General features: G+C 44.0%; 1 protein-coding gene across 6 annotated transcripts; it reads right to left on the bottom strand.

The window, feature by feature from the left end:
- Positions 1–367: 367 nt before the first annotated feature.
- Positions 368–27006, bottom strand: LOC101697745 (leukotriene-B4 omega-hydroxylase 3-like). 6 transcript variants are annotated; one of them, XM_087201248.1, is made up of 13 exons: positions 26866–27006; positions 11350–11539; positions 8848–8992; positions 7466–7519; positions 7246–7373; positions 5298–5419; positions 3922–4162; positions 2343–2409; positions 2018–2147; positions 1377–1510; positions 1235–1299; positions 989–1071; positions 368–626 (listed from the first exon to the last, which is right to left on the bottom strand). In XM_087201248.1, the coding sequence occupies exons 2-13, from the start codon at positions 11536–11538 to the stop codon at positions 386–388; spliced, it is 1599 nt and encodes a 532-aa protein (XP_087057374.1). In that variant the 5' UTR covers position 11539; positions 26866–27006; the 3' UTR covers positions 368–385. The 6 variants fall into 6 exon arrangements, 5 of the variants coding, with proteins under 5 accessions (XP_087057374.1, XP_004872597.3, XP_021105990.2 ...); XM_004872540.3 differs by lacking the exon at positions 26866–27006 and adding an exon at positions 11921–12353; XM_021250331.2 differs by lacking the exon at positions 26866–27006 and having other exon boundaries at positions 8848–11042; positions 11350–11488.
- Positions 27007–27147: the final 141 nt, after the last annotated feature.

Raw genomic sequence — 27147 nt, 5'->3', positions numbered from 1 at the left:
GAAGAAGTTAGGAGAGTTTTGTTGGAAATAAGGAGAGAATAGCTCCTGGGTTTCCAGGAGGGGTCTCGAATGGGGTGACCACCAAGGTCTTTTGTCAGGGGCAGTTTAAACAACAAAGTCACAACATGGGTACAACGTGAGTCAAATTACTATCAACCTATAGGGCTATAAGTAGAGCCACTTAGCTAATATAGATCCAATAGGTAAATGCGTCATGTAGCAAGGGTACATGGGAAGAACAAAGGCATTTTGGGCAATGGATGGGTCTATTTGCTCTGGTCACCCACCTGGGTTTAGAGACCTCAGCCCTCCCCTCCCCACCCCACACCAATCCAGCTCCCCCTGCTGGCGCTCGCTGAGACTCAGACACAGGTGACAGAGCAGTTTATTCCTGAGCGACTCCAAAGGTTAGTGGGGTTAGCGGGGTCCCAGACCACTGGGCTTTCCGCTCGCTAGCGCTCAGCGGCTCCACCCGCAACCAGAGCCCGCCCTCTGCCCGCAGGATCAGCTCCGGCTTCCGGAGCGGCTCGGTGTCCTTGTTGTCGGGCAGGACGCGGAAGCGCAGCAGAGTCAGCGCGAGCGCCACCTTCATCTCGGCCATGGCGAAGGTCTGCCCGATGCAGTTCCTGCGGGCGGGGAGGGGACCGTGACTGCGGCCTGGACCATCAGGCCCGTCCTACCCGAACCTGTCCGGGACCCCACCCCACCCTGGTCAGCTCCAGGGACAGCGAGGGGCGCTAAGTGCACCCGGCCCCAACTGGGCGTGTGTGTCCCCCGAACCAGGCTGAGACTCCAGTGCCTGAATCAGGCAGGGAGCAGGTTCTGAGCCCACCGAGGACCCCTCTTACACCTACCCAACCACTATTCTTCACAGCTTTGCGCATAACCCGCGCAGGGGCAGCGAGAAGCCAACCTGGATGTCCCCGCTGTCCCGCCCAGACCCCGCCTCCGTCAGCCCCTCCCCAGCTCAGACACCCGCTGCCCTCACCTGGGCCCCGCAGAGAAGGGAATAAAAGCCAGAGGTGACCTGTCCTTGCTGTTCTCTGGGTCAAAGCGGAAGGGGTCATAGACCTGGAGGAGAGAGGGAGCCACGGTTGCTGGGTGGGGTCGCCCAGCACACACAGGGAGAGACACATGTGCCTGTGGCAGGGGCAGGTGAGGTCTGATTTCCCAGGTCAACACCAAGTCCCCTGCTCTGAGACCCCTGTAACAGACCAGGATGGGGAGGCAGCACCTCAGGGTCCGGCCACACAGCTGGGTTGTGATGCAGCCCGAAAATACTGATGAGGCAGGTAACACCTGCGGAGAGGAGGGGACGGTCAGGACAGAGACCCTCGGCCTGAGGGACCCTGATCCAGCCCTGACATTGTGGGCACCTTTGGGGATGACCCGGCCATCCGGGAGCACAACGTCCTGAGTGCAGCAGCGGGAGATGCCAGTGACCGGGGGGTGCAGGCGCAGACTCTCCTTGATGCACATGGTCAGGAAGGGCAGCTGGGCCAGGTCCTCCCTAAGGAAACCACGACTCGAAGCTGTCCAGGGGAAAATCACAGGTCAGCAGCCCTGTGTTCTCCTGGTGAATCTTTTCTCCCTATAATAATAAAATCCTTAATGGATCAAATATTTGAGAGAGAAGCAAAGATGTTAGAAAATTGTCCTGAGACTGTCCTGAACTAAGACCCTTCCCCTGCCCTCCAAGCCAGGAACTCTTGAAAGGCAGATCCCTGAACTGGATCCTTTCCAAGTCTGCACAGTACAGAAGGGGGATGGACACAATAGCAATGGGCAGACAGAGAGTGTTTGCAGAATGAGGCTGGAAAGATGAACGATACAGGTGTTTGTGACAACAGGTAGATGACTGTTACCCACAGTGGTCTGTTACAAATCACTGGTACCAGGGCCTGCCTCTGGACCCAGATTTTACACTCACCAAGCAATTATATTCATAATCCCTCTGCCCCAGCAGGAGAGCAGAGCCATGGGAGGCTCAGGAACAGGCCATGAGGACCGGACTCACCACTCGATCTCTTCAGGCTCACGGCCTCTCAGGAGCTCTCGCACCTCCTGCCGGCAGCGCTCCTGGTATTCTGGGTGCCGGGCCAGGTTGTACAGGGCCCAGGAGAGACCACTGGCCGTAGTTTCATAGCCTGAGCAACAGCAGGGCAGCTTTGGGTCTCTGGACAGCTTCAGTACCAGAGTGGAAAGCACCCATCCATTGAGACCCCCCACACACACAGGGAGGAAGGAGGGATGAGGAAGGTGGGCGGAATGGAGAGATCCATTATGCCCTGGGGCAGAGAGAGATCCATGTGCAATCTACAGACCAACACTGGAACCCTCACCCTTAAACATAAAAGTGGCAATCTCTCCTCTTATGGCTTTAAGTGACATTTCCTTTCCATCTTCATCCTGGAGAGAACACAAGAACCCCTGAATCACACCAGCTTTCAGAGTTTCTGAGAAACCTATCTAGAAATCCAAGTCCTCTCGCATCACTAGGTTTCCTTTGGTAAGTATTGTGCTTTAATCTACAATAGTCGCCGATAATTCTCGTGTGTTTAGAGTGGGGCTTTTGGAAGGTGCTTGATCATGAGGGGTGAAAAGTTTCTCAGTGGATTAATCCATTGTTACATTCGTAATTTAATGGTATTACTGGGCGGCTATGGAAATGGAAGGTAAGAGTTACTTCAAGGGGGTAAGTAATGAGAGTGTGGACTTGGGGACTATATGTGGTCACCAGCCCCTCCATCTCTAGCTTTTTTCTTTACTCTCTGACTACCAAAAGTTGAACAGTTTTTCTCCACCATATCTTTGGGCCACGATGTTTCTGTCTCATCGCAGGCCAAGCAATGGAGCAGGCTGACCATGCAGAAAAACTGACCTAAAATAAATCATTCCTCCTATAAGCTGTTTTGCTACCTTCTGTCCCAGCACTCTGGAAGGATAAGGCAGCAGGACTGAGTTTCAGCTCACCTTGGGACACTTAGCAACTTCGTGAGATTCTATTTTAAAATGAAAGATATAAAGTAAACTGTAAATGTAACTCAGTGTGAAGGCCCCAGCTTCAATCTCCAACACCACAAAAAGTTGTTTTCCTCAGCTGTTCGTTCTCAGCAATGAAAAGCTGGCTATGAGTCTCCACCGCCAGAGTCCCCATCCCACAAACATCCTCCCTGGCTTCCTTGTCTCCTCTTTGGTCTTTGGTTGGAAAATCAAGGATCTATTAACATGTTTTTCATGTTTCCATAGAAGCTCCCTTCCAGGCCAGGGATTTAGCTCAGTGGCACTGTGCCTGTCTTGCAAGCACAAGATCCTGAGTTCGATCCCCGGTACCGGAAAAAAAGAAAAAAAAGCTCCCTCCCCCCTCCCTCTTCCTCTCCCTCTTCCTCTTTCTCTCCATCTCCCTAGGAGAAGAAGCAGTTATGACAGCAGTCCTATGTAAGTTCCAAGACTCATACTGTGCAGCCCTTTTTCCTGGGCTGTAAACCCTGCTGCACATACAGGTAAAAGCATTGCATCACCCAGGGAAGGGAGAGTCAAAAAGGGAGTCACTGAGAGAGCCCTGCTCTGGCTGCTGTTATCACTGTAACGAATAAGCTGCCTGATCAAAGAGTCTGGTGCATCTGTCAACATAGATATAAATAGAGAGAAATGCAGATGCTGTGTGTATTAGACCTATAACTGTGCCACGCTAAGTTATTAACTTGTCAACAGAGGAAACCTCCAGGGCCTTCATAGTTTTGGGTGTAACAGTCCCCCCCAGTCCCTGCATTCCAGAGTCATCTCTAAAATCTCTGTATGTCTAGCTTGTCCTTCCTTCCTCAAATAACTTCCATAAGTCCCCAATGCCAAAGAATCACGCCTAGGTTATTTGATCTAACACTTAACATCATGACCCATTCTGCCTCTTAAGAAGCCCACCTCAGACAGCAGAAACATGTCAATGAAGTTCAAAGTTTTGATCTTGAGATTATGTAAAGTGAGACACCGTTCTAAAATGACAGTATCTGTGAAACTCAGTAACAGGCGGCAGATCTCCTGGAAGCGCTTCCCATCATGAGTGAGGTTGTACAGGGAGTCACTGTGCAGGTGGGGCTGATTGATCCTTTCTGTCACAAGGGCGCTGAGCTCCGAGATGGTGAGAATATATCGCTTCCAATTGCTGTAAGAGAGAGACATAAAGGAAAGCAAAAACTTCACATACCTGAAACCTGAGGAAAACCTCGCCATTAGCTTGAGGCCAAGTCACGTCAGGAAACTGAGAATACAGAAACAGATGGCATCACAGATCCATGGTGGGGATGAGCCATGATGTCACTGTCCACAATTCCTTCCTTGCTGGCACCCCATGTCCTCGAGCTGCCTTTACCCACTAGGCACTCAGAACGTAAGAGTACACATTCTTCCTCTCCTTGTGTTCCTGCCCAGTATCCACTCCTGTTCCTTCTCCTTCCTGAAAATCCCCACAAATCTCACATCGCATTCTCTTCTAACTGATCCATGGGCCAACAACTCCATAGCCTCCTTGGATTCTGTGTCTCCAGGATTACATGTCAGTCAGTGTTCCACAGTCCTCGGATCTGATCGTGCCCATTATCAGCCCTGCTATTGTTAGGAAGTGTCCCCAGGAGGAACACATGTCCAAGGATTGGCTCCCAGCCTGTGGTGCTATTGGAATGCAGTAGAGCCTCTAGGATATGGTGCAAAATGGGGGAAAGTTAAACATTTGGGGGTGTGCCTCTCAGGGCCTATTAGGAACCCACCACTTCATGTTTCTCTCTTCCCTACTCCCTAGAGGTAAATAGCCTCCTGGAACACACAATCCTCCTGTGAAGTACTGCTTTAAAACTGTCCAAAAGCAACAGAGTGAATGGACCATTGACTGAAGCTACTAAAACTATAAGCCAAAACAAGCCTCTCTTCCACTTCATGGAAACATAATCCCGACTAACACAACCTCTAAATACTTCTGTGGTTTCTAAGAGATTCACATCCCCTTGGATCAAATAGGCTTTTCGATGTCCTAAGATCTAGCCACCACCTACCTCTCCAACCTCATCTCCAGCGTGCCGCCTGCACCATGCACCTCTTTGCACATACTTTGCTCATTTGAGCCCCTTTGTCATTACTCAAATGACAAATAAGGACGCCCCACTCTCTCTACTTCCTTATCATTCAATGCCCAGGTCAGACCCACCTCCTCCAGGGAGCTTCTTCTGGTCCCTCTAGACAGTCCTCCCTCCCGACCTTCTCTCTCATATCCGGAGCATAGGTTCCCAGCCCAGGGAAAAACTCACTTCTGACCGTTGTCAATGAAGCAGAATATAGATTTCTGAAGACTGTCCAAGGTCATCAGGCTGATGTGCTCAAACATGTTCAGACGGGCGCTGCCCTCCAAGGCCAGGCACTGCCACTTGGCCTGCCCAGGAAAAAAGACCAGGAATTCTCCGAGTCTTGGCTCCTTTGAGCCCCTGCCCAGCCCTCACCGTGAGGATGGACTCAAAGCGTACTGCTTATCCTCTGTCCCAGTTCTCTGCCCCCGGGAGGACCAGGCTTGTGTGTAAACAGAAACTTACTATTAGGAGATGAAGGCTCAAGGCTGAAATTCAGGAGCCCTGAGTTTAAGTCTCAGCTGTGCCTCCCACACTCTGCCCTTGTCACCTCCTTGCCATCCCTTCATCCCCTCTGTCAAATCTTCAGCTACTGTTAAGTTGACCTACTTTGGTGTTCAGTAAATCAAGATATAATATATGCCCCACCAATCTTAGCTCACTTACTACCTGGACAAATTTCACAAATCTGTCTGACCCTCTAGTTCTCCATCTCTAATGGGAAAAAAAATAACGTCTACCTTACATGGTATGACAGATACATTCAGCAGGATAGATTATGGAATTGTTCCATGGCCTCATTAAAAAAAATATTGTCCATGCTTAATGACAGGTAAGTTCCCACAGCATTAGTGTTGTAAGTTGATTCATCTACATCCCTATTTTGGGACAGATACTTCCTTGTGAGCCTTGGTCATCCTGTCTGGCTATGCCAGAAATGCACTCCCTTGATGGTCTCAACCTGGGTAATTCCTCAGGGTTATCTTTAGAGAGAACATTTGAAGGATGATGGGAATTACTTCCCATGGACACTTCTCAGCAAGCTTGCTCTGCTTGCTATAAAAGCAGATTACTTAAAACAAGATTTATCCACTGTAATGCAATATGCACAAGAGCAGGCATCAAATGATGCCTAGATTTGTTGTCTTCATATGATGTGAGTGGCTTGGAGAAAGGATGAAAGCCAACATGCATGCTGCTTACTGTGTCATGAATAAACAACTTTGTCTCTAACCTAGTAACATCGTGTCTTCTGGCAGAATCCAGGAAACAGTAACAAGCTAACTTAGCACTTTGCAGATAAGGAAAAAGTGCTAAGAACTTCACTAAACCTTCACTTCCCGTTCTTTCCTTCTTCCTGTATCTATGCTCTGTGCAATGTGATTTTTCAGCAACCACATTAAGAGTTGGAGCCTCTCCTCCTCGCCATTTTCCTGTGCTAGACTCCTGACTTTGGCCACAACCATGTGTTGTATGTGATGAGGTCATAACTCTGATAACTTTAATCCTCCTTTCACCCCACGTTGTTGCCATGTGAACAATCATATGATGTCTTCTGAAGGGAGAGAAGAACGTAGACAACTTCATGCTACCCAATATCCCATTCCATTTCTTCTGGAAGTTGTCCCAGCTGGGATCATTCTAAATCAGTCTGATGTCTGCCAAATCCCAAACATGGGAGAGAACTGAGCCCAGATTAGCAGAGCTGCCTACCTGACCCACAGTAGATATATCATGAATGATGCCTTCCTTGAATGAGGAAAATCAGCCAACTGACCTACACATTTATTAGCAATTATAGACCCTTACTGATTTAAATCAATAAGTTTGAAAGTGGCTTGTTACCCAGCAACAGCTTCCATATGATCCTGTGTTCAGCCCACATGCCTTCTGAGAAAGACATGGACACTAAGCTTTCTGAACAGTACCAGGTGCCAAGGACATGGGTCCATTACATCTCCTAGACCACAATTTAAGTAGAGATTTTTATCCCCATTTTACAGAAAAGGAAACCAAGGCTGAGATAGAGCAATGTCCTCAAAGCAACACATCAGAGCCAGGATGGTTGGCTTGATCTGTTTTTGGCCCCTTCACCCTTCAGGCTCCATTTGGGACCCTGGGCTCAAGGACTCACAAGCATGACATTTGTGCAGGCACAGAAAATCTTCACATAGGGCTTCAGGACGTTGAAATGGAAGGAGGGTGTCAGCACACAACGGCGGTGGCTCCACTTGTGACCAGAAATCAGTAAGAGTCCATCCCCTGGTGAGGCATCCATGGACAGTGAGCAAGGGACAGGACCTTCCTCTGAACCCCTAGGTTGTCCCCAGTTCCCTTCACCTGCAGGTACTCACCCAGCCAGGGTTTCAGGAAGTTGTAGGCAAAGACGTCCTTGACCGCAACTTCAGCTGACATAAGGAGAATATTGGGGCAATGGAGAGGGGTAGGAATTAGGTGATTAGGGATTAGGTGGAGAGTTAGGGATTAGGGTTAAGTGGAGGGTCACAGCCAGGGATCTGCATGTTTGCCCTCCAAGCTCAGCATTTCAGGATGGGATCCAGGGACAGAGGGTGGGGGAAGAGGTAAAAGACCAACCACATCATGCAGCAGTTTAGAGCAAGGACACAGCCTAGTATAGGATAGCATGCCCACTACATCTTAACATGGCTCCTACATGGTCCAACATGTTCTGCCACACCTGCACATAGCAAAACACTCTACAGAGATCTTCATATAAACCTAGGGCATGCTACCCACCATGGCACTCTCTGAATTATGAGAAATATGGGAAATATGACATGGACATACATCTGTTCATATGTCCTAATATAGCTGTAGCATACATCACCTACATACATGGTACAACTTGCTCTTACAAGCATCAGAGATGGTCTGACAAGACCTCAGTGAGGTCCACATACAGGATTTAGATATTGTCCTATTATTATCCCAGATGTGGCCCTGATATGACACAAGTGGGCTTCAGACAAGATCTTGATATACCTTAAGACCTGACTTATGCAAGACTAAAATAAGATCTTGGTCACTTCTAAGAGGGACCCTGGGATCCAACCTCAGACTAGCCTCAAACAGCCCAGACATGAACAGCAGGAGACAAAGACAATGTCAAAGAGCAGGTCAGATAAGAACAAGACAAACTGGACCTGCCCCAAATATCCTCAGCCTCAGCTGAGTTCCAGACATGACCATGGGTCTTGAGGCGAGCAAGGCCGAAACCAGACCCCACAGGGGCCCTCAGGCTCTAGTGTCTGCATCCCCTGCTCCTCTTTATACCTTCTTATTCACTGTTCAGACCTCCTTGGGAAAGTCCTCCACCAGGCAGCCTCCAGCCAACCCTAGCAAAGCTTGTGCAATCCACTGACCTGTCACAGAACCCTGCGACAGGAGAGACTCTCTGGCCCATTCCTGACTACATGGGTCTCTGTCCAGATCAACTTCCTCAACACTGGGGGTTCCTCTAGCACATGGCCCTGGAGTGAGGCCTTCTGAGGCCTTCGGGGTGCCCAGAACTCCAGGTTCACAATGAGTACAGGTGACAGCAATGAAGGAAAGAGAGAATGGGGGCTGGAGAACACATGAAAGAAAGGAGAAGAAGCCAAGAGAAAAGAGAAGGTGGAGTTAGGGTAATTCAGGGCTTGCATAAAGGCATGGAGTGTAGAACTGAAGGGGCTAGGGTGAACCATGGTGCCCACCACCACAAGCTCCACATGGGTACCTGAGGCACTGAGGACACACTGGATGTTGTCAGGGTGGCACAAGGTGATGATGGGCAGCATGGGGCCCATCCACATCATAAAGCCCTGGGGGTAAGTGGCAACCAAACGAGCTACATCCTTCAAATTCTGCTCCGTGAGAGGCACCTGCATGCAAGACACTGGTATTCAGCACCTGAGATGGTTCATTTCTGGTGTCAACTTGAATGGAGAGCAGCTGGAGAGCTGGAGAGCTGGTGAGACATGGTTCCTGGGCTGCCCGTGATGGTGTTTCCAGAACGCATTAAAGTTTGTACGCAGAGACGGAGGAAGGATCCAGCCTCCTCCAGTGTGGAGGACATCATCAAATACACTGAGGGTCCCAATAATAAAAAATCCAGCAGAAAGGCAAATGCATTCCCTCCATTGGGGCTGGAATATCCATTTTCTCTATCCTCAGACATCAGAACTGCAGGCCCTCAAACTTCCAGACTCTGGGACATACAGCATCTCCACACACTCCTGCTTCTCAGGCCTGTGGACTCAGACTAAATGAATTACATGATCAGCTTCCCTGGTTTTCCAGCTTGCAGATAGCATACTGCAGGGCTTCTCAGTCTCCATAATTACATGAGCTAAAAACTATAATAAATTCTCTCTCTCTCTTCCCCTTTCTTTCTCTGTCTCTGTCTCTCTCAGGTTTGTAGATATGTGTGTATCTGTCTATATGTATGTGTGTGTACATGTGTGTGTTTGACTCTATATGCAGTCGTATGCTACTTAATGATGTTTTTGTCCATATGAAGGCGGTCTCATAAGATTGCAATGGAGCTGAGAAATTCCTTACTATCTAGTATTTTTGGTGTACATTACACTTGATCTTAGCCAAAAGGCCAAGAAGCGATTTTTGTTGTATATTTTATAAGTTTAGATACTTTTAGATACACAAATATTGTGTTACATTGACTATAATATTCAGAACAGTAGCATATTGTACAGCTTTATACAAGGAGCAATAGGTTGTATCACTTAGCCTGGATGTGTAATAGGCTATACCATCTAGGTGTGTGTGAGACACACTCTATTATGTCAGCACAAGGAGAACAATCACCCCACAATGATTTCTCAGATGGTGTCAACATCATTAAGTGATGCATGACAATGTGTATTCCCTTTGGTTCTGTTTCACTGTAGAACCCTGACTAATAACCAATCCCAGGAGCCATAGCAATTCCCTCCTTCGCCTTGTCAAGATGATGCAACATCTATGGCAAACATATGTCCAGATTTTCTAAGGATGGAAAGACCCTCTGCCTCCTTTTGTTCTTTTGCTCTCAGGACCATCTCCAACTTCCAGTGGTACATCCCAGGGTACATGGAGAAGTAAAACTGTCTGCACACAATGATATCCATCTTGGATTGAGAAGAATTTTCTCCTGCCGCAAGGAGTTCTAGCCCAAGGTGCAGACACAGGGGAGGGCAAAATCAGGAGAGAGATTATGGGCAGCAGTGTGGCCTCGGGACTTGTTCTAAGGTTTAGCCCACATCCTTTCATGTCCTGATTGGTCCACACCACAGCCAGTTCTTCCCAGGGAGAAGCTTCCTCATACCATGAACCTTCCAGACCCCAGGAGAACAGAGGTGACCTCCAACTCTCCATTAGGGTGGCAGCTCCCACCTATGAACACCTGCTGCCCATCAGACTCTGAAACAGAGCATCTGAGGTTCAAGATCTCACTGAACCTAGGCTCCTCAACTGTCCCTTTATAAGTGAAGAAAATGAAATCCTGTCACTCCAGAGGGTAACAGGTCTAAGTCAAAGGTCAAAATGTTCCCTTAAGGATGAGGTTAAGGAAGACTAATAAAAGACTTGAGGAGTTAAGTTTTTATCCAGATTGGGCAAGAAGGCTCATTGAGGCATCTTGGCGAGAAGAGCAAGATAAGAGAAAGGTATCCCAGGAGTGGAAGCAGAGGAGTCAGTCTATACCTATCTTCTGGGGGCCCAGCTGTGTCCTTGTGATGTGTGGAAAGATCAAGTTTCATTCCTGTGAACAGCCTGAAAACTAGAGATGAGTTGACACAAAGACATGGTCCAGCCAGGGAGTAGACCCTGGACATCAATTCGAGCAGTGGAGAACGTGGGAAAACAAAGGCTTCTCACTCTATTTAACCCAACATGGGAGCCACTCACAGGTGCACCAAAGTAGGGAAGCCAGACCTGAAATGAATTCAAGAAACAGAAGGACAGGAATGTGGGCTGGGGATTTAGCTCAGTGGTACCACACCTGCCTCACAAGCCCAAGGTCCTGAGTTCGATCCCTGGTTCAGGGGGAGAGGAATGTGAAACAGGCTCGGGATAGCACAGTCATGGAATGAGGGTGCCACATAGGACTGAACAGGCCACCTCCTTTGCTTCTCTGTTGTCCTAGAGCTCAGCCCTCTGATCAATGCACAGCTTCCTGATTCTATTCCTGACCCCTCAGGAATCCATCCACTCTGATGGCTCACACCACTGCCACACTCACCATGCCCAAGTGGCCTAAGAGCCAGTTCTGTTTTGGGATCTGAGGGAAGCAGCAGAGGTGACTATAGTATTCATAGAAGCAGTAGATCCATTTCAGAATTTGTATCAAGGCCCCAGCTAGCAGCAGGAGCAGCAAAGGGTAGGCTTCCTCCAGACTCAGTTCCCGCCAGAACACGCTCATCTGTGTCATCCTGCAAGACAGAGAAGATTAAGTGGGAGTTTCTGAGACCCAGGTAGAGGACAGGGACCTTCAGACACACTGCACAGGGGCAGTCTGTGAGAGCTGTAAGAAGGGCATAAGGGGAAAGGAGAATGAGGGAAATCTAGGGGAAGAAGCAAGGAAAAGAAAGAGGAGGAGAAGCATGAAGAAAAAGATGTTGAAGAAGAGGGGGAAAAAGTGAAGAGAATGATCAGATTCCTGATGCCTTTGAATCACAGAGGTAGCCAGGAACTGTTACCTAGAAGTATCAATCTCCTGGACCACGTACTTCCTGGAGCTTCCCAGCCTTGGCAGTGACTCCCCCGCCTTCCCTAGACAGAACATTCCAGTCCCAACACACCCAGCCTGTTACCTTCTGTCAGGAGCAGCTTTTCCCTCAACTTTCTCCTTCTCTGGGACTTCTTTTTCTCTGTCTCCTGCCCTGAAGGAAACTACAGGAAGCCAGACTGGACATGGCCAGCCTATCCCCACAGGCCCAAGTAGTTGCCTCCTTCCTGCCTGGACAAGTGGGCAAGTCATGGGGGTGGAGCTATGCAGATAAAGAGAGGAACTGCCTCACGTTCACACAGCATGGACATTGGGTCCTCAGGACTTGGCACCTTCCACATGGACTGGGAGCAAGTTTGGTGGAGGCAAAGGTGCAGTGAGCCCCAAATTATACAGCCAGCCCTGCTCTTTCAAGACCAGAATGCAGGGGGTAAAAAGCATGAAGTGGAGAATTCAGTTGCTAGGAGACCAGGGCCAACCTAAGGTTTGTCCCAGAACATCTCACCAGGTCCCTCTCCACATGTGGGCTGGAAAGGCTGCATGCAGTTTCTCAGTGCAGAATTCAGAGGCTCAAGGATGTAAGCCACTGGCCCTCCAGCTCCACAGTCTGGCAAGAGTTCAAGCCCTGCCTCCAACAAACACAGAGCCTAAGGTTGAGACATGATGTTTAGGAACAAGAGAAAAGAAAGAATCCATTCCTGCAGGGGATTACCGCAATCAGACTTGGGAGATAAAGAGCCCAGCTGAAAGAGGACATCTGGAGGCTGTGCTCTGTTGGCTGTAGGAGGAGGGAGAAAGAGAGGTGGAAAGATGGGACGAAAAAGACAAGAGAGCCCTTGACCACAGGGTCTGCATAGGAGAGAACAGAGTTGGGGGGCCCTGGGTGGAGTCCTTGATCTGCCCCATCCTTGCTCTGATTTGCTTCAGACCAGCCCTCTTGGGCTTAGTTTTGTCACCTGGAAAGTGAGATGTCAGATCAGGCCTTAGAGAGAGTTATAGGAGGGTGCCATAAAGAAGAGGGCCTGAAAAAGGCAATGAAGAAAATGGGTTGGAAGTTCCTACTGCAGCTACTAATGAGCCAGCATTCTCCTCTGTGCAAAGATTATAGATGAAGTACTTTTACCACACACTGTACGCTCCACATAAAATGTGCCTACTGACCGCCACCTATTCTATACCAAACATGTATACTGTGGCCCAAGCACTCTCCATGAAGTATGCCCACTTTGTGACATTTTCTCCCCTTTATCAGAATGCCTACAGCTTCCCACTCTCCTCTCCTCAACTCCCAGAGTCAGAACCCTGAAGATCACAGTTGGGGGAGGGAAAGGTCCACATGATGGCATCCAGAATGACTAGTTTACAAAAGAGCAAATAGACTCAGAGAGGGAAAACTTCTAGAAAGGTTTCAGAGCTTAAAGGAACCCATGTCTGTCAGACCTTTGTCACAGTGTGAACCGTGGCTATGAGAGGATGAGAAAGATTACCCAGAGATGAGATTTAATTGAATCACAGAACTCAGAAGGGCTGCTTCTTGGACATAAGAGAGCCTCAGGGAAACAGCAACCAGCTGAGACCTCTGTGATTATTTATCTGTATCTCAAGGACATGAGAACAAAGACGCAGAAGAAAAGCATTTTGCAAAATATCGTATAGGAGTTTTGTCAGGGGGTGGGGCTGGAATGGGATAGTTTGTTATGTGACATGTGTTGACCCAGTTTAGGTGATCTTATCAGGGCAGAGGAAGCACAACCACCAAAGCAATCATCTCTGAGAGTAACTTGCTCTTAATTCTGCTAACTGTTGTCCTGCAGATTCTGCTCTAAACTCTAACCATGCATTTCAGGAACATGGGAACTGTTGTTCCAAGGTCCCTTCTTTTTCACACTCAGGTTCAATCACTCCTTTGGCCGGCATCTCCCCACAGACCTTCACAACTAAAACTTGCCTTCTGCCATGCTGCTTCTTCCTGATTTACTGGGAAAAGGCCCCATTAATCCAGGAATATTTATAGTGGTGGAATCTCAGAAAGTGTGGAAGCCATTTTATCGTCACCTGGCTCATCTGTCAGTATAGAGGATGCTCCAGCCAACAGATCCAAGGCTACCTTCCTGTCCATTCCTATATCCTACCCAGAATTGCCCTCTGAGGTAGTGTCACATAAGGAATAGCTTGATGGATCAGATCTTGACAGAGAAGGAGAGTTGAGGAGTCAGAGTCTCATTGACACTAGTAGGATGTTAGGAAGCTCCCAAATCTCCCTCAATACTATCTCCAGCCAGAAGATTCAGGGTCTAAAGCCCCTTGGGCCAGGGATTTAGTTCAGTGGTTCCATCGCCTGCCTTGCAAGTGTGAGGTCCTGAGTTCGATCCCCAGTACCCAAAAAATAAAGAAAGAAAGAAAGGCCTAGTAGGGTGATGTATACCCTCCCCTGAGTCCCCCTCCTTCATCACTGGGATAGATGTCACCTGCTGGCAGGGCCTTCCATGTCAAGGTCACAGGCAAGGTCAGAGTTTGATAAACTAGGTTCAGTACTAGAGCCACCCCAGTGGCTGAAATTGCTGAGCTCACTGCAGACCTACTGTGTGTCTGGGACAGCGAAGCACCCTAGAATAAGTGTGTTGACCACCACCATGGTTTGCCTACTTAAGTCACTAAATCTGCTTTGTGTTCTTTAATCACATCAAGCTTCCATTCTCATTTTGTGGATGAGGGATATGTAGGATTTACAACGTAAGGTTACAATGGTCATTTGCAGAGTCATGTGTGGAAGAACACAAAAGAGCTATCTGTGTACTGGAGATCCAAAGGATCCAGTCAAAAGTCAAAGGCCTGGAGCTCACTGCAGAGTCTGGGGTGAGTCCATATCAGGGAGCCAAAGGGTCTGCTATGGAAGTCTGAAAAGCAAGTGCTGGAAGCCTGGCAATAGATATACAAAGGCAATGGTGAAGACTGGAGCTCTTCTATTTTTTTTTTTTTTTAGACCAGGGATCAAACTCGGGTCCTTGTGCTTGTGCAGCAGGCGGCAAAACCACTGAGCTAAATCTCCAGCCCTGGAGCTCTTCTAAAGAAGCAGAAGGAGACTTGTTTTTTCTCTTTCCCTTCTTATTCCATCCAGGCTACAAGCCTATTGGTTGGTGCCACCCATACCCAGGGTGGGTCTTCCCTCTTCAGGAAGTCCATTATCCAGACACTCACAACTGTGCTAAACCAATCAGCTAGCCATTCCTTATTCAAGTTGGATCACAGTTAATTATCTCAGGAGATAAGAGAAGAAAACAACAGCAAGTACTTTTTTAGGAGGAGGTCCCAGGAAGCACCAGTAAGACAGTGGGGAAGTGAGACGGCAGTAAAGGATAGAAATTAAAAGGGGATTGATAAGGGAGTTTCCATCTTGGGCAACCAAGGCTCAGTCCTGCTGGGGAGCTCTGGGACATGGACAGGGCAGGACCTGCACCTCACATTGTCCCACCCAGAGCGAGGGAGCTGGCCCGCTTGTCCACTGATTCCCCTCAACAGTAGTCGGGGCTGCTTCCAAGGCAGTATTTCTCCTGAATGTCCTGCCTGCTCTGCCAGGGTCAGGCCTGGGGCCAGGGACGAGGACTCTGACGGCAGCTCCAGCTGTGAATACAGCCTGATATGAACAGTTACAACCACACAGTGAATCCAACAAAAACACATGCACACACAGTCAAATACATACACAGTGTGTAAATATGTACAGTATATAAATATAATATGTATTCATTATATATCAAATAGATATCCTATATATACTATATATCATGTAGATATTATATATTGTATTATATATAGTATATATACATATATCTCAAAACATGCAAACAATTACACACACTGCCACAAACACACATATGTGTACCACCACACCCATGCACAGAGTTGCACAATGGCACAGTCACATGTAGACTCACACACACACACACGCACACACACACACACACACACACAGTCACATACACACAAGACCATACACCTTAGAGACTGTTGTCCCCACACTATCCAGCAGAGGGAATGTCCTCCATGCTCAGGAGAGGAAGAGGCCCCACGGCAGCCAGCAACAGGACCAGGCAGCTTGTGCCATGAGAATCACACAGGAAGGTGTAGCAGAGTCCTGGGGACTCACAGACTCACATTCCCTACTCTCTCCAACACCATCAGGATGCTCGGAGGAATCTCAAATCCTGTTTAGAGTGAGAAAGGAGACATTAACATCCCAAGTATAAGTATAGATGTTTTTTCGCTGGGCAGAGCCAAAAAATAGACACATGAGTCAACTGAATAGAATGTACAGTCCAGGAATTCACCTAGTCAAAATTAGTCAATTGATTTTTTTCTTGTACCGGGGATTGAACTCAGGACTTTGTACTTGCGCAGCAGGCACAGGAACCACTGAGCTAAATCCCCGGCCCAGGAATATAATGTTTAACAAATGTTACTAGACCAATCTGGATATATATACAGAAGAAAGAAAATGTCAAATGATACCTCTGCTTATACAAATTTTTCTAGAAATGAGAGTATCAAATGTAAAATCTAGCCCAGCCTGCTCACCCTCTTTGACCACTCAGCAGTGAGAGGCACCACCTTCCACTCAGCTGTCCTGGTTAGACCCTGTCATAGTTCTGAGACTTCTTGCCTCTTCCTACTGCAGACCATCTGTCACAGAAACTGTACAAGACCAGAGAAGCATGTAGGTGGGGCAGCAGAGGGCTCCACAAGATCTGGGTTCAACCAAGAGTGTAACAGATTTATTTTAAAACTTAAATAAATATATTTAATAAGAAAACTTCATATTGCTACAGTAAACAAAAACTAGTATCACTTTCTACAAATGAAAAGTAATTGTGAAAATAAAAACAATAAAAATAAAAGCAGTGGAAAGAAGCTCAGCTGGTCCCAGCACCCGGAGGAAAGATCCCCCGCCACCATCCCAGGCTCCTAGGGCAGAGAAGCTCAGCCAGTCCCAGCACCCGGAAGGAAGCTCCCCCACTGCCATCCCAAGCTCCTAGGGCAGAGAAGGTGAGCTGTGTCGGCGCCAGAAGCACCCCCTCTCATGGAAATGAGAAGACACGTAAACAAGTCTCAAAAACAGACTTCCGGATCACCTACAGCAACCCCAAAGGGAAACAAGATGGAACAATCTGATACTCAACCACCTGGACTCTCTAAACTGGCAACAAAAGAGGATCTGGGAAAAATGAAATCAGAAATAATTACTCAGATAACAGCAAAGATTTTGCTCATGGTGCAAGACATGATTAATAAATCTAGAGAGGACACAGAAAAAAAAATAGAGGAGCTGAGGAACATGATGGAATCCCAACATAGGAAACAAATGGGATCCAGAAAACAGATACAAACAGATTTCCAAGACATTAAAAACTCCATCAAAAGTCTGCACAGCAGAATGAACCAATGTGAGGATAGAATTTCACATATGGAAGAAAAGATTGCAATTAGTGAGGAGGAAAAGAAAAATTGCTTTAAAATTGTAAGGGACCATGAGAAATCAACCCAGCAGCTGCTAGACGGTGCAAAGAAGACTAACATAAGACTGACTGGAGTCAATGAAGAAACAGGAGAGAGTGCAGATGACATAAAAAAACTCTTCACAGAAGTGATGGCAGAAAACTTCCCAAGGAGGGGAAAAGAACTTGACATACAGATAAGTGAGGCATATAGGACTCCAGCTAGTCTTAATCCAAAAAATCTGCACATAGGCATATAATAGTTAGGATTCCAGAAATCCAACAGAAGAACACAATTCTACAAGCAGTGAGAGAAAAGAAACAAATCACATACAAAGGAAAGCCCATCAGAATCACAGAAGACTTCTCAATGCAAACCCTCAACGCAAGAAGAGCTTGGAGTGATGTATTTCAAGCCCTAAACGAAAACAACCTCCAACCCAGATTGATGTACCCTGCAAAACTATCTTTCAAAATTGATGGAGAAATAAGATACTTTCATGACAAAGAACACCTCAGGAACTTCATGAATACCAAACCGGCACTCCAAAAACTTTTAGACAATACCCTAGGAAAAGACAATGAGGATTACAACCCCAGGAAACCCAGCAGAATGAATCCATTGGTCATGACAAATTAAACGCAAAGGGGGAGAATCCAACAGAAAGAAAAAGTCATGACAAGGCTTTTAAAACTTTTAACTTCATCTCCCTAATGAGTGTGTAATTCAATCTTATTATTGTACTGATTAGTATTTTTCTGATTCTAGAGTTGCACACCATTCCTTGTGCTATACTGGCTATTTATCATCTTCTTATGTCTACATTTTAATTGGATTGTCTATTAATGAGCTCTAAGAATTCTTTATATGTTCTGGTCATAGGTTATATGCATTGTAAATATGGTCTGTTTAAGGACTACTTTTCATTTTAATGATGTCATTTAAAGTTCTAAATTTTGATGGAATCCCATTTATCAATGTTTTTCTTTTATACATCATGTTTTTTGTATCCTAGGTAGCTCTTGCCTACCCTGAATTCATAAATATTTTCCCTTATAATTTCTTCTTAAAGTTTTATACATTTAGGCTTTCTTATTTAGGTTCATAGATCCCTTCAAGTTATTTTCATGTATGGAAAAAAGGGTTGAGGTTAATTTTTTATATACGGATACCAGGTGTTCTAGTGCCATTTGCTGCAAACACTATCTCTTCCTCAGCTCTTGAATTGAGTTTATATTCTATAAAATGCTAATGTTAAATAATCTTTCAAAACTCAGTGGACCATATATGTGTGGTTCTATTACTAGATTCTCTGTCTTATTCAAATCATCTATATGTCTTTCCTTACACCAACACTGCCTTGATTACTGTAGCTTTAGAAGAAGTCTTAAAATTAGGTACTAAATGTCTTACAACACTGTTTTTGTTTTTGTTTTTGTTTTAACTTTTCTAGGTCCTTTGTACTCCTACATAACTTTTAAATTTCAATATCCAATTCTTCATCTATAGCAAGTATACACAGACCTGAATTTTTATATATACCTTGTGTTTTCTAATCCTGCTAAATTCAAGTACAAGTTCTAGGGGCTCCTAGAGATTTCTTAGTATTTTCTCTGTAGATGATCATTTCATCTACATATAAAGATTTTGCTTCTGCCATGCCAATCCTATCCTAGTTTTGTCATTTTATTGCCAGACTATTTTGGTGGGGCCTAGGTTTCAAAGTTTAATGGATAGATAAAGAGTAAGCATATCTGCCCTTGTTCCCCACCTTAAGGAGAAAGCATTGTATCTTCTCCATTTATATAAGGCATTCTCCTGGAAGTATAGAGTACATATCTTTAATCTGTTGAAAAGTTTCTGTTCTACTTCTAGTCTCCTGATAGCTTTTACCATGAACAGCTGTAGAATTTAGTCCAATACTTTTTCTCCAACTAGTGACAGGATCATATGGCTTTTTTCTTTCCTCTGTTTAAATGATGACTTTTGGGGGTGGATCTTCCAATACTGAACCAACACTGCCATCCCTATAATAAAACCACTTTCTATTGCTGGGGATTTAGCTCAGTGGTTCTGGTGTTTGCCTTGAAAGCACAAGGTCCTGAGTTTGAACCCCGGTACCAAAAAAAAAAAAACCAAAATCACTTTCTACATCCTGCCAGATCTGACTTCTAATTGTTTTGTTAAACAAGTTTCTATCTATGTTCATACTTTTTTCTTCTATTATCTTTATCCAGTTTTAGGATTAGCACAATGTTGAGTTCCTAAAATGAGGGGAGAAGTGTTCCTTCTTTTTTCTGCTTTAATTGTTTGATATAATTTATCAGTTCAAATGTTTATGAGCCTGCTGTTGTCATATAGGTAGGTTTTCAAGCTAAGAATATACTTTCTTTAATAGGAGCTATTCAAATTTTATATTTCCTCCAGAGTTAGTTTCATTAAAAAAAAAGGAATAAATAAATAAATAAATGTAAAATCTACAACTGTAAAAATTTTTATAAATAGAATAAAACTTTCTTGACTTTAGGATAGGCAAAGAGTTCTTATATATAACAGCATAAGCATAATCCACAAAGAGAGAAAGTTGAAAAATTAAACTTTACACACTTTTGCCCTATGAATAAAGTGAAGATGATAAAAAGCAGCCAGACTAGTATAAAATTACACTAATAAATAGATAATAAATCATATATCTGACAAAAGACTATACACAAAAGATATAAAGAACTCTCAAAATCCAATGATAAGAAAGTAAACTCTCAAAGGAATGATAGGGAAAAGTTTTAGATAACTTAATAGATTGACTATTAAGGTCATTGTAGAAGCAAAATAAGTAATGTGTTCTTTTAAGATTTGCTTTTCCCATAACTCTCCTTGTTTAAGGTGAAGGTAATCTGACTCTTTAACCAGTAACTTCATTAACCTAACAAGGTTGCAATGCCAGGGTGAATTTGCAATGTATATGTGCTTATCTTGTGTCTGTGACTTGTAAATAGGAACTGGAACTGTATTTACACATCAAAGACCACTAGGGATGAGATAATGGCTAAAAAAGACATAAAAAGGGAAATGCTGAACAAAGGGGGGGGCAGGGATACTAACCAGACCGGTTTCTGGCAGTCCCACCGGCTCGCAAGTAGAAATTTTATTATTTTACCCGAATTCTGTGTCTCCATGTATTTCTTTCCAAGATTTCTGGAACAGGAAAACAAATAGAATACTTGCACAGACACTGAAAAAAGAAAAAGATATGCAGGTGCCAAATAGGCACTTGAAGAGAGGTCCAACACCATTGGTTATTAGAATATGCAAACTAAAATCTCAGTAAATTACCACTGCATACCTATAGGAATGGCTGGGGGAAAATGACACCATCAATATGGGTGAATCCACACAGCAACTCAAACTCTCACGCATTGCTGATGAGAATTTAAAATGACACTGACACTTTGCAAGCGGTTGGATAGCTTCTTACAGGGTTAAACATACATTTACTGGGGCCAGGGATTTAGCTCAGTGGTGCCACACCTGCCTGGCAAGTGCAAGGTCCTGAGTTCAATTATTGGTACCAAAACAAAACAAATACAAAAAAAACCCCATACATTTATACATGACCCAGCAGTCCCACTACAAGAGAATGAAGACCTGTACACAGATGTTCCCAACATGGAAATGGGTAGTCCCTCTCCCAAAATATCATTCCAAACATAGGGGAACACTGTGTGCCAACAGCATCCTGCCACTAACCAACATCAACAACAGAAGCCCCAATGTCCTGGGCAGAAAGAGGCTAAACGGGGGAAGAAATCAAAAGACACACAGATAAATTATTTAAAATTATAAAAGAAGAGATTAAAAAGAGATCAATTAGATGCTCTGTGAGCTCAAAGGAGATAATAGGCTTAATAGACAAAATAATCATCAAATTTACAGAAGACACTAATATACAGCTAGCTGACCTAAACAAAATGATACAAAGTGTGAATGACCAGTTTAACAAAGAATTTGAATCCCAGAAAAAGTATCAAACACAAATCCAAAAGATTAAAAACTCTATTGATAGAATAGGCAGTAGACATGACTAATGTGAGCACAGACTGTCAGAACTGGAAGATAGAATATAGGGCTAATGTCAGTGACCAGCTACTCAAAGATACCTTCACAATAACAAGAGAACATGAAAAATGGACCCAATATCTGTTACGTGACACAAAGAAGACTAATCTAAGATCAATTGGAATTAGTGAAAAATTAGAAAACAGAACAAATGGCATTTTAAAAACCTGTTTACCAAAATAATAGAAGAAAACTTTCCAAATATGGGGAAAGGATGAAACATAGAGTAAGGGAGGCATATAGAAAGCCAAATAGCTATGATCAGAAAAGAACTTCTCCAACACACATCATCGTCAAAATTCCAAAAGTCCAACACAAGGACAGTATCTTAAAAGCTGTTAGAAAAAAACAGTGAATCCCTGATATAGGTAAACTAGAATTACAGCAGACTTCTCAGCACAAACCTTAAAGGAGAGCTTAGAGTGAAGTGTTTCAAACTCTAAAAGAAAACTTCCAATGAAGATTGATATATCCTGCAAAATTATCTTTCAAAACTGATGGAGAAATAAGGTCTTTCCATATTATAGAGCACCTTAATAAATTCATGACCACCAAACCAGCACTCCAGAAAATTATGGAAAGAAAGACTAGAAAAAGACAATGAGGTCAATAATGCCAAAAATTCTAATAGTGTAGGGAACAGGGAAAGGGGTCATTACTAAGACCTCTATAGTAAGCCCTAGTCTCCCGCAAGCCACAGCGGCACAAGGCAAATTAACTTGTTATACAGGAAAGGTAGAAAAAAATTAGACTTTGAGACGAAGCTGAGCTTTGGGCCTGATCAGTGCTGCTCTAGGCAGCAAAGATGAAAGCCCCGAGCTTGCTGCACCTTTTATTCAGTACATTGGAAGAAACAAATGTAACAAATGACTTGCAGAGAGTTCAGTACATCAGGATAAACAAAGTGTAAAAAATGACTGGGAGGAGGTGGAAATCCAAGAACAAGGAGGAACTGAATAGATGAAGATTTTGTTCCTTCCAGGATGTCTTCAGCTGGTGTAATCTTGTCCTAGAGAATCAGCATCACTGGATCATTGAGTTCTCAGCTGTGACCGGAGGCCAAAATGGAATTATGTCTCAGAATGCCATAGCTGCCCTGTAGGCAGGATAACAAAGATTTTTCCCTAAAATTATGTAGCATTGCTCCCCACATAATAGAATGAATGTGTCAGGCAAGACGAGCAGTTAAGTGGAAGGGAAAAAAGGAAATCAGCAACAGGAAAATAATACAATGACAGTATTCAATCAATAATTTTCAATAATAATTCTCAATATGAATGGTCTCAATTCCCCAGTCAATAGACACAGATTGAAAGGCTGAGTCAAAAAGCAAAACCCAATGGTGTGCTTCATACAAGAGACACACTTAATATGAAAAGAAATTCAAAAGTAAAAATGTTGCAATGGAAAACAATATTCCATGCAATGGGAACCTGAAAATGAGAAGGAGTAGCTATCCTATTTTTCAGATAAAGTGGACTTCAAAGCAAAACTGAACAGAGGGGCAAAGAAAGTCATTATCTATCTCTCCATGTATATTGATTAAAGGAAGAATTCAGCAGGAAGTGATAACAATGATAAACATATATGCACTAAACACTGGTGCACCTAACATCATAAAACAAACACTAGTGAGCATAAAAGATCTGCTAATCATCAACACAGTTACAGTGGGGGACCTCAATACCCCATTTTCACAAAGACAGATCAACTAAACAAAAAATTAACAAAGAAATATCGGAGCTGAATCACACCTTCAAGCAAGTGGACTTAATAGACATTTACAATGTATTCTGACCTAGTACAACTGAATACATGTTCTCCTGGGTAGCAAATGAAATTTCCTCCAAAATAGACCACATCCTGACCCACAGAGACTACTTAAATAAAGACAAAAGAATCAAAATCATCCCATGCATCATGCTTTGTATTTAGATGTCCCCCAAAAGCCTCATATGATCATAGGTGTGGCTTTTTGGAGGTGGCTGGATTTACGGTGTGTGAATGTGGATTAAGATGAGACACCAGAATTAAAGATGTGTGGTACTGGATTAGACCCTTAATTGGTTTATCATAATTCTGGGTGTGGGTAATGGGAAGCCCTGCCCTGGGTGTGGGTGGCACCACCCAAAAGGCTTATACCCTGGATGGGATAAAAGGGAAAGGGAGGCTTGCTTTTCTGCTTGCTGCTTCACTGCCTCCTGCCTATTTTCTCATGGATGGTTTCTCCTCTGAAATGCCCCTGAACCATGCCACCCTGCCTTGGAGACAGCTGACATTGAACTAAAATATCTATAAACTATGAGCTAAAATAAACCTTTCCTCCTTTAACTTTGGGTGTTGGATATTATGTCCTAGCAATGAGAAAAGTAACTAAGACACCATGTACAGTATTAGATAATAGTGCACTGAAACTAGAAATCAATTGCAAAGGAAACCACAGAAATTTTTACAAACACCTGAATGTTAGAACACATTCATGAATACACAAATGTCACAAAAGAAATCAAGGAAATAACTGAACATCTCCTAGATTTGAATGATGTCAGTACAACATACAAGAACCTACAAGACACATTGAAAGCACTGCTAAGACAGAAATTTATTGCTGTCAATGCTCAGTTTAGAAAAACAGTAAGTTCAATTAAATCATCTAATGATACATCTCAAGATCCTAGAAAAACAAGAATAGACAAACTCAAACCAATTACATGGAAGGAATTCATAAAGATCAGAGTGGAAATTAATGACATTGAGACTAAAAAAAAGTACAAAGAGTAAAAATGAATCAAAGAACTGGTCCTTTAATAGAATAAATAAAATAGATAAACCTTTACCCAAACTTACCAAAAGAAGAAAAGACCCATGTCAATGCAATTAGGAATTAGAAGGTGAAATCATGATGAAAGCTGCGAAGATCCAGGAGATCCCTAGTAACGACTAAGAAAAACTGTATTTCAGCATATCAGAGGATCTCGAAGAAACAGAGATCCCTAGGCACATATGAATTATCAAACTGAATAAAGAAAACATAAAAACCCTGAACATCCAATAATAGATAATGAAATTGAAGCAGTAATTTTTAAAAATGCTACTAAGAAAAGCCTAGATTCTGAAAGATTCACTGCTGAATTCTACAAGAGTTTCAGGGAAGATCTAATGTCAATACTCTTCAAAATATTTCATAAAACTGAAGGGTGCACAGGTAATGGGGAAAAAATAAGAACCAAGATACATCATGTACAGGTACAAGCACCCAATGATAAATGTAAAAGTATTGCATACCTAAAATGTACCAATAAAAGAATTTAAGGTAAAAAAATATTTAATAAAACTGAAAGAGAAAGAGTACTGCCAAACTTATTCCTAAAAGGTAGCATTATTCTGATTCCAAAACTGGACAAAGACCAAGGTAAAAAAGAAAACCACAGACCAATCTCTTTAATTAACATAGATGCAAAAATATTCAACAAGATATTCACAAACGTACTGCAACAAATCTTCAAAAAGATCACATATCATGACCAAGTAGGCTTCATCCCAGTGATCCAAGGATGGTTCAACATATGTAAATCAATAAATGTAATACATCACATAAACAGAAGCAAGGACCAAAATCTCATGATTACATCAATAGATGCAGAAAAAGTCTTTGACAAAATCCAACACCCATTCTTGCTAAAAACCATGAAAAAGGTATAAAAGGATCTTATCTCAATCTGATAAAAGCCATTTCTGATGAACCTACTGCTGACATCAAATTAATCTGGGAAAAGTTGAAAGCTTCCCAACTAAAATCAAGAATAAGGAAAGGATGTCCACAATCACCACTCCTGTTCAGTATAATACTGAAATATTGGCTACAGCAATCAAGCAAGAGAAAGAAATAAAAGGGTTACATATAGGAAAGGAAAAAGTCAAACTATTCTTATTCACAGAAGATATAATCCATTACATAGAACACCCAAAATAACTCTACCAAAATACTATTAGATCTGAAAACCAAATTCAGCAATGCTCAGGATACAAAATCAACATACAAGGTAACAGCATCCTGTGCACCAATAATGAACTCACCAAGAAAAAACCTAAAATATAATATATGAAATTATGAAAATAATACCATTCACAGTAGCATCAAGAAAAATTAATAACTTAGAAATTAATCTAGCCAGTGAAGTGAAAAACCTCTACAGCAACCAAAACTATAATACTTTGAAAAAGGAGACAGAAGAGGATAACAGAAAATGAAAAGGTATCCCCTGTTACTGGATAGGCAGAACCAATATTGTCAAAAGGCCATACTTCCAAAGTTGATATACAGATTTAATGCCATCCCAATAAAAAAATACCAACAACAGTTCTCACAGAAATAGAGAAATTGTCGTAAGATTTAAATGGAACCAGAAGAGATGCACAATAGTGAAAATAATTCTGAGCTTAAAAAAAAAGAGCCAAAGAATCACAATCCTGAATTTCAAGTTATGCTACAAGATACATTGATTTAAAAAAAAAAAAAAAAAAAAAAAGCACAGTTCTGGCACCAAAACAGACATGCAGATCAATGGAACAAAATAGAAGATGAAGTTATAACCCCAGGTGCGTTAACTCGTCTGATCTTCGATAAAGGAGCCAAAAACATGCTGGAGGAAAAATAGCCTCTTTAGATTGGACAAATTTGTCTAACCCAAGTGGACTCTGGGAAGTGGGGTGCTCCAAGATTCTGGGGGTGGGGATGGCATGAGCTACCACATGGACTTAGGCTGCCTGTCTGCCTCAGTGGCAGTGACAATGCAATGACAGCATCAGTATACCAACCCCAGTCTTTGTTACTGCTTTCCTTCCCTATGCTTACAGTCACCTCTGGTTGCAACTTTCTCTGCTGGATTACCTGGGCGAACCCCACCGCCAACAATGGGGTGAGATAAAAGAACAACCACACTCTGCCGGGGGTGGGGCGCTGGTGAGACTCAGGGTTCAGCTATATCAGCACCCATCCCTGGCCCCTTCTCTCCATCCTGAGGTAGGGGCTGGGCTGTTGAGTGGAGAAATGGGGGCTGAGTGCAGGAAAATCTGGTGGCCTCTTACCTGGGGCTGGCCCAGCTCACAGCCAGAGCCTAGGAGGCAGAGGGCGTGGCTGGCAGTCTTTAGAAAGCCTCTGCCCACGTTGGCCTCCCAATTCTGGCCCCTTTGCTGCCTTCTGATTTGAACTGGACTTTCCCTGGGGCCTGTGTCTTGCACACCCCAGGTGTCTTAGGTTGATGGCTCCTCCACTCCCAGATCAGGCCCTCGTGCTGTCTTCACCAGGCAGCTGCCTCCTCTTTCCGGATCCCCACTAGGAGACAGGGTGGACAAGGCTGCCAGCCTCTTTCTTCCCACCCAGCACCCCCTAAACTTCCCAGTTAGCTCACAGCCCCTTACTCTTTTTCTGGCCCCCTGTCTTCAGTGTGGAGGGTGTTGTGACCCTGAATCCAAGGCAGGTTTTGTTTCCAGGCCAGAGGCAGATCCTGTTCTTTACCACGTCTGTCCACATTCACTGCCCCAGAGAGGTGGAAGCTGCTCTGTAACTCATCTTACTCATTTCCCCCCCTCACCAGTCCTGGCTACTTTCCACTTCCTTCTCTCTCATCACATGACAAAGGATAATGTGCAAGGAAAGTATTTTTATGTAACATAAGTGTATTTTGAAACAAATAAGGAGAA

Source organism: Heterocephalus glaber, unplaced genomic scaffold (assembly GCF_053883595.1).
Source record: "Heterocephalus glaber isolate CG9 unplaced genomic scaffold, H.glaber_assembly_v1.0 deba00001760, whole genome shotgun sequence".
NCBI classification, from domain to species: Eukaryota; Metazoa; Chordata; class Mammalia; order Rodentia; family Bathyergidae; genus Heterocephalus; species Heterocephalus glaber.
This window is presented reverse-complemented; position numbering and strand designations above follow the sequence as displayed.